Raw genomic sequence first — 13,828 nt, 5'->3', positions numbered from 1 at the left:
AGGACTTAATTTCTTTCCTATTACTTCCCAGTTCCTTCCACTTTCCCTATACCTCAACACAGAAAAACTGCTAAGTGGCACAGGTTGAGCCTGCAAAACATGTTTATATAATAATGTTTGGATTACATGCTATGAAATGTTCCCTGTATTATTACATAGAAGAAATTTTCAGGTTTTATTAATTGTTCTATAAATAATTTAGAAATAAGTGAAAAAATTATCAGTAAACATGATAACTTTTTGGAAATTTAATACTCTAAAGTAAAAGCATAAAGAAAATTTTTAATAGTAATTATTAGTCAAGACATTAAGTTGGTCAGAGAAATATTGGCAAACAGATGGAACTGAATAAGTCTTCTGATCTTTATGTTGATAATTAAACTATTTCATTTGATGATTCTTTTAGTTAAAAACTTTAATTTACTCTAAAACACTTCCACTTCCATGATATTTAAATCTGAGTGTAATATTTTATTTTGTGGAATGTCACCTGTGGATTCTACAAGTGATAGAACTATTTTTTCTTAGTTCATTGCTGTATGCATTTTAGATTATGTAATATGGTGGATTGTATAGCGCAGTCTCGTTTACTTAGTACTAAGGTTTTTTTTTTCTTTTAGGGGGCAACAGTAGCAGAAATTAAGAAACAATATCGTTTGCTGTCACTTAAATATCATCCAGATAAAGGAGGAGATGAAGTTATGTTCATGAGAATAGCAAAGGCCTATGCTGCGTAAGTATCTTGTTCACATTCTCAAAGAAATTAAAGTGCTTATTTGGTTACTACTTTTCTTATAAAATGTTGAATTCTCGTGTTGTTGAAGCTCTCATCTATGGCACTGGTTGGCAGACTATTCCAAAGGGCTATTTAAGCCTTGATTTCAAGTAACTTTAGTTTACATATTGACAGATATATTTGCCATATGAATTATTGAATGATGATATAAATAAAATGACATGTTAAGCTTTTTTGGAAGTGTTAGGCCCCTCCCTGTCTCCATTTCTTCTTTTCTTTCCTTACCCGCCTTTCTACCCTGTAGCTTTAATGTCGTCTTTCTAACATGTCATTCTAGCTTATCTTTTTATCTGTGTGTGTGTGTGTGTGTGTGTGTGTAGATGGATGTATACATTCTCTTTGTTTTTCTTCCTTTAAAAGTTCTATCTGATCTGCTGTTGAGTCTTTTATTTTTAGTCTCATACTTTTTCTGTTATCCTTACTCTGATAGCTTACTCCTTTTCTACCTGGGTATTTAGGATTTTATTTTGGATATTCATCAGTTTTTCCTTAAAAGAAGGCTTTCAAAACTTCTAATTTGATTTTCCTACATTGCCTAAACTAGAATGGTTCAGTACAGGTGTTGTATATGTGTTAATCTTTTCCACTATTTTATTGAGTTGTATTTGTTGCCAAATGATTCCTGCAGACATTTGCTAATACATCAGAATAATTTCATATGTGGGACCTTTCCAGTTGCAGAAATTCTTAACATTTTTTCCCATGAACCCCCTTGGCAGTCTTCTTCATTCCTTCTCAGAATACTGTTTTTAAATGCATAAAATAAAATACCTAGAATTACAAAAGGAAACCAATTATGCTGAAATACAATTAACAGAATTTTTTTTGAAAGTTCACAGACCCAGGTTAAGAAACTTTACCCTACTGTGATCCCTCTCATCTTTACCCCCTTTGAAAAAGATCCTTTCGGTAATCTAATAGTTAAGTAATGGTGGTGAGGATTAGTAGATTGTTTGTGTACTGTGATTTCCATTTTTCCTTCTCTTCTCAATATTTTTTTCTGAAAACAAAGGGTCTTTTTCTCTTTGTTATTAAAGTGAGTTTGGTGATTGATAGGGATTGTCAGGACTGGATAGATGTGATAGATTTGCCAGAAGCTTCTCTTCTTTCTTATTCCTATCCATATTCACTTATATGTTAAATAGTTATGGCCTAGAATAGTTGTATTTTGAGGAGAGTTTGATTCATGCATGCTGTATGCTGGCAGCTCCTACTCCAAGAAGTAGGACCAGTGATGCTGTGATGGAAATAATTTTAAATAAATAGTTTAGTCTTTGCGGATTACTTGCTGTACTGTGAATGGCATAGCTCAGAAAGTAGAATAATTTGCCCTGTATCACTGGGTTACCAGTGGTACCATTCAGAGTCACTGTGTCTTAAACCTTTAAGTAATTAAAAAAAAAAAATTGCCTGTAAGGTGTTTTCCTTTCTTTTCTCCATAGTTCTCTTCCCACAGTTCTGCTCCTAAAAACAAAACGAGATTTTCCCATGTCCTTACTCCCCTTCTCAGCCTCCCCCTCCCACCATTATATACTTGAAGCCCCAAATATCTATTCCTGGGAAAAGGTCCGTGGAGAAGTAATTTACTTGCAGATTGAAGTTAGATGCTGGAATGACAGGTCACAGTTGACAAGTCTAATTAGGTCTTTTGTGCAAAAGCATGATGATAGTATTTTAATCCTTTGCTTATTATTGCTACAGTAGCTCAGAGTCAACTATATGTTCAATGATGGTATAGAAAATAGGACAGCTATGTTCTCATTCTCTTATAGCATTTTTTCATAGTGTTCCAGAGTGGAGAGGTTATAGGACTGTCAAAATAAAGTCCTTTGATGATTTCCTGGGGTGTTGAATATATGATTCTTATATATGACTAGAAAACTCCTGTATGTATACAATCTGCTGTTAAGCAGATTTCCCTTTACTGTTGTAGCTTAGAGGCACATAGTAAAGATGTAAACAAAAGGTTTAGGGTATAGGGTAGAGTTATAAAACTTTTTTACATAAACGTTTAGGTTGATTTGTATTCCTTTATTTCAAAAACTTTGTAAATTATGATTTAAATAGTTTTGTAATTTTGGTATTTTTCATTGTCATCAGCAAAATACTTTTACATATTGATTTCCAAGGAAATTTTGTTATCAGAACCTTGCTACTTTTGTGTTTTTATTCAGTGACTATTAAGCAATGATTTTGTTTCACTCAAATTCTTCAGCCTGATATAGTCACTTCTATTAGTCTCTTGCTGTAATAATAGCTCACTTACATAGTTCTTCAAGATTTATAAAACCTTTTATTTTTTAAAATAAATTTTATTGATTATCTTTGGGGAAGCTGAGGCTGGTGAATTACTTGAATTTGGGAGTTTTCAGCTGCAATAAGCTGAAGCTGAATGCATGTCTTCACTAAGTCTGGCACCAACATGGTAAGCCCCCAGGAAGGAGGGGCTGCTTAAGGATGGATAAACTGGCTTGGGTTGGAAATGGAACAGGTCATAACTCTTATGCTGATCAGTAGTGGAGTCAGGCCTCTGAGTGGCAGCTCTACTTTAGTCTTGGCAAGGTGAGGAGATCCAGTTTTCTGTCCTCCTACCCTCTCAGATGTATCTTGCTCATAGCTATGAAAGGTGTGTAATCTGTTTAGCATAGTGCCTGGCATATAATATACACTTAATATTTATTGACTAACTGCTTTTCTTCTAATTTTTATGTGATATGATCTTTAATCTTCAGGTCACATTCATTTTGAATTTAGTGTGAAATATGAAGTAAGAAATAGTTTAAGATGTAATAATCAAGGCCAGTTTCTTCGAGAATGATTTTCAGTTTCCCCAGCATTTCTCTTTATTTTTTTCTTTTTGATTTTTAAATAATATTTTATTTTTTCCCCAATTACACTTAAAGATAATTTTTAGCATTCATTAAAAAAACAACAACCCCAAAAACCATGGCTACTAAGATTACAAGGAAAACAGGAAGCTGGGAAATAATTTTTACCTCAAGTGTTTCTGATAAAGACCTCATTTTTCAAACATAGAGAATTGGGTCAGATTTATAAGAATATAAGTCATTCTCCTATTGATAAATGCTCAAAGGATATGAAAGACAGTTTTCAGATGAAGAAATTAAAGCTATCTGTAGTCATATGAAAAATTCTCTAAACCACTATTGATTAAATAAGTGCAAATTACTCTCAGGTGCCATGTCACACCTATCAGATTGACTAATATGACAGAAAAGGAAAATGGTAAATGTTGGAGGGGATGTGGGAAAACTGGGATACTAATACAGTGTTGGTGGAGTTGTGATTGATCTAACCATTCTGGGAGAGCAATTTGGAACTATGCCCAAAGGGCTATAAAACTGTGCATACCCTTTGATCCAGTAATACCAACTGTGCATACACTTTGATCCAGTATATCCCAAAGAGATTTTTAAAAAAAGGAAAAAGGAAAAAATATAAAAATATTTATAACAGCTCTTTTAGTGGTAGCTAAGAACTGGAAATGCAGGTGTTGCCCATCAATTGGGGAATGGTTGAACAAGCTATGTATATGATTGTGATAAAATATTATTGTGCTATAAGAAATGACAAGCAAGATACTCTCAGAAAAATCTGGAAAGACTTACATGAACTGATACGAAGTGAAATGAGTAGAATCAGGAGAACGTTGTAAACTGTAAGAGCAATAAAAATGATCAACTGTGAATGACTTGGCTGTTCTCAGCAATACAGTGATCCAAAACAACTCTGAAGGATTTATAATGAAAAATGCTGTCCATCCCCAGAGAAAGAACTGAGGGAGTCTTGATACAAATAGAAGCATACTCAGAAAGTGCTGTCCAGGCTTCTTTTTTTTTTTTAATCATCATGGCTTTCAGGTAATAATTCTTAAATCATCTCTTTTGAATCTGTTTTCCAGGTCAGTTGTTTTTCCAATGAGATATTTCACATTTTCTTGTTTTGTTTTTTTTTTTCATTCTTTTGATTTTCTTTGATTGATTCTTGTTGTCTCATGGAGTCATTAGCTTCTGCTTGCCCAATTCTAATTTTTAAGGAATTGTTTTCTTTAGTGAATTTTTGTACATCTTTTTCCATTTTTTTTGTGCTCCTTTTACCAGGCTCTTGACTTTTTTTCCCTGCTTCTCATCTCCAACATAAGAATCATAAAAATAGCCCTGTGTACTTCTCAAGGTTGTTGTAAAGATCATGCTAGGCAAAGTATGTGAAAACACTTTCGAAAATTGTGCATCTTGGAAATGCAAGGTGGCTCTATTGTGAGTATTTGTTAATGTTAGCATGTCTTTCTGATTTTTGAATTTTTTTTTTAATGCTAGTTTAACTGATGAAGAATCTCGGAAAAATTGGGAAGAATATGGGAATCCAGATGGGCCACAAGGTAATGGTTCTTAAAATTTCCAGTGTTATAGGAGTGGATATTGCAAAATTTGTAACTAGATTAGAAAGCATATCTTTGCTTTTTTAAAAGGTAAGAGAGTGAATATGTATATTTCAAAAGCTTGAATGAAACATATATCCTGTGTAAAGTTAAGTGTCATTTAAATACGTTTTTTCCCTTTATCCACGAAACTAGCTTGAAGAGTCAGGCCCACAAAATTTCTAGGAAAAACTGTAGTCAAGAAGTAAATATAATAATTGGTGTAATTGTTAAATCGCTTCAAGCTAACTTGAAAGGCGGTTGAAAATTCAATTTCTTCTATTTAAATTATTACAAAAATTCAGGTCCAAAAATAGAAAAAAAAACTAGTTTTTTTTTTGGAGTTCAGCAAGAAGTTGAGTCCTAAATTCTCCATTCAAATCTGTAGATTATTACCTTGTAAATTTGAGAATCATAAATTTGGTACTCTCTAGTACTTTTACTTTTTTTGTGTCCTTAATAAAGCCTTGTATAACAAGTTGAAATTCCTTTTAGAAGCTTGGATGTTTTTATTCTTTTAGCCACAAGTTTTGGAATTGCTTTGCCGGCTTGGATTGTGGATCAGAAAAACTCCATTTTGGTAAGTTTTCTCAGTTAAAAATTTAAGAAATATGATGATTGTGTATGATATGAGACTGCTAGACACAAGTTTAGTGTGTTGCCCTGTTTTTGTTGGGGCAGCTAGGTGTTGTAGTGGATAGAGTGCTGAACCTGGAGTCAGGAAGACAAATTTCCCTGAGTTCAAATCTGGCCTCAGACACTTACTAGCTTTGTGACTGGGCAAATCACTTAACCCTGTTTGTCTCAGTTTCCTCATCTGTAAAATGAGTTGGAGAAGGAGATGGCAAACGACTCCAGTATCTTTGTCAAGAGAACCCCAAATGGGGTCCCAAAGAATTGGACACAACTGAAAAAAACAACAACTGAACAACCACCATCTGTTCTTTGTTATATAATGTGTAATTCTTAAGCTAATGAGCGAGGGAATTGGTTCATTTTTATTGCTGCTGCGGTGGGAGAGTACATTTTGATGGCCAAAATTCTAAAAGTATGCATAAAGTCTAAAATGGGTGGTAGTTCCTTTTGGAAAATTTGAGAATAACTTCTAACCCATTGATTGGCCCCTGCCTTGTGGAATTTAAATTACCCGAATTTAAAATATGTTCTATTGGCAATTTTAGGAAGAAATAAAGTGTCAGAATAAATAGTAATAAGAAGTCATTGGAACTTTAAAAAAAACTTGGGAATTACTTTATTTCTTGATCAGATAGAGAAGATGAAAGGCAGCATGGTTAAATGGCTAGCAATGGATTTGGAATAAGAGGACATGGTTTTGAATCCCATCTGTACTAATTAACTACCTCTGTGAAAATGCTCTGCAAATCACTTAACTTTTTCATCTTTAGTTATTGTAAAATAAGGGGCTTGGACTAGATCCATAAGGTCGTAAATCTTCATCCTATGTGTGACGTACTTAACATTTTTACTTACTAGCCTGCTTTGATTCGTATCCGATGGTTTAAAAATATTTTCAGTTGAAAATGTCTGTAATTAGTTATTAAATATTATCTTGTTTTATGGCAGAGTGACAGATCTGTAAGAATCATTGTAACTGGCCATTACAGTCTTATTAATTTACTATAGGCATGTTTGTTGTGCTTTGGCATGGAATGGGACAGGACTTGCCAGGTAGACTCTATAGACAGTCATTAGAAATAAGGGGAAGCAGCACTAGGTTAGGAATCTAGAATGATAGGACAAGATTTAAGTATCACACAGTTCTAAAAGTCAGAACTGTGATAGGTTAGGAATCTAGCCAGACAAGACAATGCATTTGAGAGGCCAAGGCCAGGAATCCAGGACCTACTGGGTGGAGTTAAATGCCAATCATCAGGATACCATTAAGCATGTATGAGATTGAAATGAACATTTCAGCAGTTTATATAGGGGTTTCTAAACAAGTTAGCAATTGATGGTAGATCCTGACAGTGTCTCTTACTCTATATCTCTTTTTTCCTAACCTTGTCTATAGAATGTGTCATTTATGATAATTCATGTATTCTTCATGATGTCGGTAACTCTTTTTCCCTTTTTTCCCCACCCCAGGTTTTACTTGTGTATGGGTTGGCTTTTATGGTTATCCTTCCAGTTGTAGTGGTAAGAATTTTAAATCGGAATTTATTATGTTTTTAGTACTAAACTTAGGGTGAAATATTTGTGAATTTCAGTTACAAAGGATGTTATTAAATATTTGAGCTTAAAAGCTGGAAACCTTATTTTGTATGATATTTTATCTAAAGTTACTTTTCACTTGATTAACATTAAAATTAACTTCTTGAACATATTGTTCTGCTTAAACTCTTGGTCTAGAATTTTATTTAGGACACGCTTTATCTTATGCTCTTGTCTCAAAGCAAATTCTAGCTGAAACTTTTTTAACTCATTGATAAACACAGAAAAGACTTAAGTTTAATTCAGTCTAATGTCAGCATCGACTAATTGTTGATGTGGAATAAACTGATATTTACACTAAATTTCAGTTGTTATCTGTTGACTTAGAGACATTGGAGGAAGGAGGAGAATGTTGGCTCTTAGAAAATCATGACATTAACTTTTATTTTTAAACATGGTTTTCATTTTGGAGTTTTTATCCAAGAAATTTGCTGTCAGTTTAGTCTTTCATATTATTTTATTCATGTCTTAGGGCTCTTGGTGGTATAGATCAATACGTTATAGTGGAGACCAGATCTTAATCCGCACAACTCAAATCTATACATATTTTGTGTATAAAACCCGGAACATGGATATGAAACGTGAGTAAAGCAAATGTGATGTTCTGTCATTAGTTTTGTACTTTAGGTTACATCCTTTCTGTACTTAAAAATCTACAAATACTGTAGCATTTTATATTTAGTTAATTCAGTTTTATGTTTGTTAACTGTGTTAGAGAAATGCTTGTCCTGGAGAAATTCTAATTTCCAATATCATGACTATTCTAAATAGTTTATCTTAAATTACTAAAGTTCCGAGAAGATGCTAATATACTTCAAATTTCTCAATTTCAGTATTTGCATTATTCATTCATTTGGTTATTTTTTCATCTGAAATTTGATGATAAAAACTAGATGTACAGTTTTGTATTAATAAACATAAAAGGATCCTTGATATTTAGCGTATTGAAAGAAAACTGCTAGACTGTATGTGGGCTTAAGAAGGTGACTATCCTATTTTCCTCCTGCTCGTGGATATGCTTCACTAAAGGTACATTTCTGTGCTGCAAAACTACTTTTCTTTCTAAATTTTATTCATAACTTCTAGCATTTCTGAACTATTGAATCTTAGAGTTTGAAGGGGGCTTCAGATTTTTTAGTCTAACCCCTACTTGAAGCATAAATTCCCTCTGTAACCTTTCACCAATTAGGCGTCTCTGCTTGAAGACCTTCAGTGATAAAGAACTCACTATATCCTGAGGCACTGTCTCCTGTTACACTTCCTGGACATCTCCAATAAGTTCATATCTGTTTTCCTGTATCTTCTACTCACTTTTGTGTATATGTCCTTTTGCAGAATGAGGAACTCTCTCTCTCTTTTTTTTTTTTTTGGTGAGGCAGTGTTAAGTGACTTGCCCAGGGTCATACAGCTAGTACGTGTCAAATGTCTAAGGTCGCATTTGAACTCGGGTCCTCCTGACTGCAGGGCCGGAACTCTATCCACTATGCCACCTAGCTGCCCCGGAACTCATTCTTTAGCAGGACAACAAAAATATTTCAAGTTCACATTTCACATTGTTGTATTTTATTAGTATGTATCTTTTAAAAATCAGAAATGCCAAGCAGGTTTTTGGACTTGTCTTCAACTTACCTATAGTTATGTTCTTGATTCTCACATCATTTTCCTTGGAAATTGGAAAGGCAATAATTTTCTAGATGGATAATCAGGCACATGTGACTGAGATGTAAACACATCTAAAATTCTTGAGAAATGAGTTATTAGATTTCTGTCTTCCTATGTAATATAGTATCTTGACTTGTGTTAAGCATAAGCTTTTTACTTTTTTTTGAAGGTATTGCAGGTTTATGATAGAATTTAAGGGGTTTTTGACAATAGTGTAATAGCATTTCTGGTTTGTTCCAGGTGCCTGACATTTTCAGGGCATTGACATTTTATTATTGTATTTAATATTTCAGTAGCATGTGTTTTAATAACTTCAAAATCGATGCTGCTTAAGAGCTGCTAAAAAGGTCTTCCTCTTCACCCAGACAATGCCCAGTGAAACCATGGTTTCGTATTACCTAGGTTGATATGGGTTAAAATTTTGGATATATTTGGCTTATTGCCTCCATGAACTTTTTATTTTGCAATGGGTAAAGAGATGTTTGCATCCCATTTTTAGTTTAGGGACACTTGGGTGCAACTTCTTGAATAGAATTTGTTTATTTTTAACGGATCCTTTTGGATTCTGAAGTTAGTGATATATGTTTCTGCTGAGTTGTAGTGATATATTAATTTTAAGAGTGAGGCATATTTCTTTCTCAAAATAATACCCTAGGCATACATAGTAAAGAGTGAAAATTTGTTTCTGCCATTTTTGAAGCTTCAATAAACGTATCATGATGTATGTTACAAAGTAGTATCTGTTGCTCTAGTGTTAATGAAGTTGTCTAGGGGAATTTAGTAAATATGCAAATTGATTTATTTTTCTAATTTTTATTGTTTTGGCAGGTCTCATAATGGTATTAGCTGGAGCCTCTGAATTTGATCCTCAGTATAATAAAGATGCCACAAGCAGACCAGCTGATAATATTCAAATACCCCAGGTTAGGTCATTTCCAAAAGTATTTTGCTTAACGTTTGGATATTAAATCCAGTGCTACTGTGTGTATATATATGTGTGTGAATGTGTGTATGTGTGTGTGTGTGTGTGTGTGTGTAAATATGTTAAGTATTTATCTCATTTACCTAGCTGATCAGAGAAATTGGCAGTATTAATTTAAAGAAGAATGAGCCTCCACTTACCTGCCCGTACAGCTTGAAGGCCAGAGTTCTTTTACTCTCTCATCTTGCTAGGATGAAAATTCCTGAAACACTTGAAGAAGGTAATTATGATTCTAACATCTAAAAGACTTTAGTGGGACCAAAACATCAGATTTAATTAGACCTCATGCTATAGTGTTTACATAGCTATTCATTTCTGCTCAATCAAATAATTGCTCAAGGACCCTTTAAAAAGGAATCTATATGCTATGTAATTACTTTACAAATAGCCTAATACGTCAGGTATTTTGATGTGTTAAAATTTAGTGTTTTGTTTCAAGGTGACAATTCTAATTTTGGGAAGGTTACTTTCAAGTTATTTGTAGCCCTTCTTAAAAGAACAAAAAAAAAGCTTGTCTTTCAGAGCCTTGAAATAATGGCCCTCTTTTCTACAAAAACAATCTTATACATTGAGCGTGGGAGGGTAGTGGTTGGGGTAGGGTAGGGGATCCTATGGATGTTTCTGTGGATGTTATTATCTAGTCATAAAAATTAGAAAAGTTTCCCTGAGATCTTTGATGATTTTATAGATACGTTTTTATAGTTTTAGATCCATGGCCAGTACTGAAGCTTCTTTGCTTAGTTCCCATTAAAATTTTCATTGGTCCAGAAACACTTTAAAGTGAACTGGAGAGTCTTTTGAAGCATCAGTGATTTTGGGAAAGTTACTTATTTTTAGGATCTTTTTAAATGGAAATTTTACAAATGATAAAGTATTTATAAAACATTTTTTTAATCCACAAAAGAAATCTTAATAAGTGTTTCTGAAAACTAGACAGTTAAATACTGATTAATTGATGAATTAACATGGCAGTTCTTATTATTGACTCAAGTCAGAAATAAGCTTTATTTTGCCTTGGCTGCTGAGATCTTTATAAACATTTGTGTCTTCTCATCAATTTTCAGTGTTGAATGTGTCCATCTTTCTTTTAAAATCATTTTTGTGTAGGTTAAAAATATGATGGATGCCGGAATAATATTTTCTGTATTTGGTATAGTAAAGATGGATGACAGAGTTAAATATTACTCTGAGTAGTACTTTTTCCACTTTTAAAAAATACTCTTTGTTTGAATGAGTTCATTTGATATCTATTCTTAGTTTTTTGCCTGTCAGTAATTGTAGTTAACATGGAAATTTCACCAAATGGTAATTACTCAAGCTTCTGAAGTAAAGCAGGATTAAATTTGTTAGAGAAAAAAGTAGAGAAGTAAGTTCCTAAGCTTAAGATTCATGTTAAAATTCTTTATAATTTTGGATTTGAGGGATCATAGGGTTCCCTGACTTCATTATGATAAAGTTTAGGAAGACTTTTTAAGGTAACCTTATAAAATTGTAATCAAAGCAAGTATCTAAGTTTTTCTTGCATGTGGGAAGTGAGTTTGCATAGTTCGTGTTGCTACGGTTGATAAAGATGATCTAGTTATAAAAACTAGCAAGATTTCCCTGAGATCTTTGATTATTTTGTAGATCAGCAATTTATCCTGAAAAAGTGCCCTGCCTTACTGCAAGAAATGGTTAATGTAATCTGCCAACTAATAATAATGGCTCGGAGCCGTGAAGGTGAGGAGGAAACATAATTATCTTGTCCTCTTTCTTGCAAGCATATGTAGATTATAATTCTCAATATTCACAGATTTACTGATACTTAAGTGAATTCTGACAATCAGTGTTTTGGAGTTTTATTTATCTTTTCCCTCTTTACTTTTTCATTTTTATTTTATATAAAGACATACTTATAACAAAAGGATAAGAATTAGTTAATTTATTCACATATACTACCAAATAGTTTAAAAAAAATGAAAAACAGGACATATAAGCATAAGGGTGTGTTGTGTCATTTCTAAGCGGAATTCTCTTAGTTATGGTTTTTTTCTGGTCTTTGTACTGTTTTGTCTTCCTTTGTCTCAGCTGATAAATATGATAAGCTGGTAAATCCCAATATTTGTTAATATTTTAAAATTTTTTTGATGACTAAAGTATAAAGCAAAAGGCATTTTCCCTTAACACTTCCTTCTCTTGTAATAAAGCAAAACCATTAGAAAAAGGGAGCATGTTTGACAGTATGTACTACATTTCTTGCCCTTAGTTCCTCACCTTTCTGATAAGAAGAGGGAGATATTCCATAATAACTTTTCTGGGATCCAAATTGGTCATTATAATTAATAAGTATTTTGCTGCCTATCAGTGTAATTTTTATTTTTGTTGTAGTAATCTCTATCTATATTTTTCTGGTTCTGCTTCACTCTTCATCAGTTCATGCAAGTTTTCTTACATTTCTTGGAATTCCTTATATTGTTTCTTATGGCACAAGAATAAATTCATTATAGTCCCATACTGTAGTTTGTTCAGCCATTGCAGGATTAGTAGATGTTCACTTTGTTTGCAGTCAGTCAGCCAGCAAGTATTTATTAAGAGCTTATTATATGCCAGGCATTGTGTTTAGCACTGGTGGTACAAAGAAAGACAAGAACACCATTGTTGCCCTCAAGGAACTTATTCTAATGGGGGAGCCAACATGTAAATATGTACATGCAAAATGTAAATAACTGTATATACAGTATATATACCCTGATAGACCTGAGGAAGGTGGGATTTGAGCTGAGTCTTGAAGGAAGCCAAGTAAAGGGGTAAAGAAGGACAGCATTTCAGGAATGGGGGACACCCAGTGAGAACGCATGGAATGTCATGTGTAAGGGACAGCAAATAGTCCAGTGTAGCTGAATCACAGGTATGTGGAGAAAAATAAAGTATAAGAAGACTAGAAAAGTAGGAAAAGGCCATGTTTTGAAGGTCTTTAAATGCCAAATAGATGACTTTATATTTGCCCCTGAAGGTAATAAGAAGCTACTAGAGTTATTGAGCAGGAGGGTGACATGGTCAGAACTGTGCTTTGGGAAAATCACTTTGCTGCCAAGTGGAAGAAGGGTAGAGTGAGTAGGGACTCAAGGGAAGGAGATGAGTTAGAAGACTTTTGGGTCTGCACTTGGTGGCTATGTGAGTGGAAAGAAATGAATGTAAATAAGAAATGTGGAAGGTATAAGTGACAAGATTTGACAGTATACTGAATATACAGGGGGCGTGAGAACGAGGAGTCTAAAATGATAAGTTGGGAGCATGAGTGACTGGAAGGATGTTGCCCTCAAAGGTAATAGGAAAGCTGGAGTTGGGGCAGCTCGGGGAGGATTGGAGAGGAGAGATAATCAGTTATGTTTTGGACCCATTGAGTTTCTGATGCTTATAGGATAGGTTCTAGATGTTTAAAAGAGTAGAGGATACAGGTTTGACTAGAGCTCCAGGGAGAGATTAGGGTTAGATATGTAGGTCTGGATGTCATATACATAGAAGTGGTAAATAAACATTTCCTAGGGTTTTATTTCAGTGTTACTGCTAGATTTGATTTGCAAAGGTTTTAATTCTTTTACCCTGTCTCTTTCTTTTCTTTCCCTTTGAATCTTTTGGTGTTAGGTAATTCTCCATTGTAAAAGTGAAGTTAGAGTAGTTCATTCTTGTTGTTTTTTTTTTTTGTTTTAAACACTGAAACTTAATGGTTATGGAGTGA

General features: G+C 33.6%; 1 protein-coding gene across 1 annotated transcript in view; it reads left to right on the top strand.

The window, feature by feature from the left end:
* The window catches only part of LOC114040529 (translocation protein SEC63 homolog), a gene marked incomplete at its 3' end in the record, with an annotated part of 36,757 nt that extends 24,928 nt beyond the window's left edge, over nucleotides 1-11,829 (top strand). Inside the window, exons 4-11 of the mRNA XM_027858653.1 lie at nucleotides 621-733; nucleotides 5,134-5,195; nucleotides 5,756-5,814; nucleotides 7,341-7,391; nucleotides 7,939-8,047; nucleotides 9,957-10,051; nucleotides 10,198-10,330; nucleotides 11,737-11,829. Of these exons, the coding sequence (XP_027714454.1) occupies nucleotides 621-733; nucleotides 5,134-5,195; nucleotides 5,756-5,814; nucleotides 7,341-7,391; nucleotides 7,939-8,047; nucleotides 9,957-10,051; nucleotides 10,198-10,330; nucleotides 11,737-11,829 (715 nt within the window). The remainder of the gene's footprint in view (nucleotides 1-620; nucleotides 734-5,133; nucleotides 5,196-5,755; nucleotides 5,815-7,340; nucleotides 7,392-7,938; nucleotides 8,048-9,956; nucleotides 10,052-10,197; nucleotides 10,331-11,736) is intronic.
* Nucleotides 11,830-13,828: the final 1,999 nt, after the last annotated feature.

The sequence above is a fragment of the Vombatus ursinus genome, unplaced genomic scaffold (assembly GCF_900497805.2).
Source record: "Vombatus ursinus unplaced genomic scaffold, bare-nosed wombat genome assembly UNPS02013365.1, whole genome shotgun sequence".
Taxonomy (NCBI): Eukaryota; Metazoa; Chordata; class Mammalia; order Diprotodontia; family Vombatidae; genus Vombatus; species Vombatus ursinus.
Note: the sequence above shows the minus strand (reverse complement) of the source record. Positions and strands in the feature narration are given on the sequence as shown.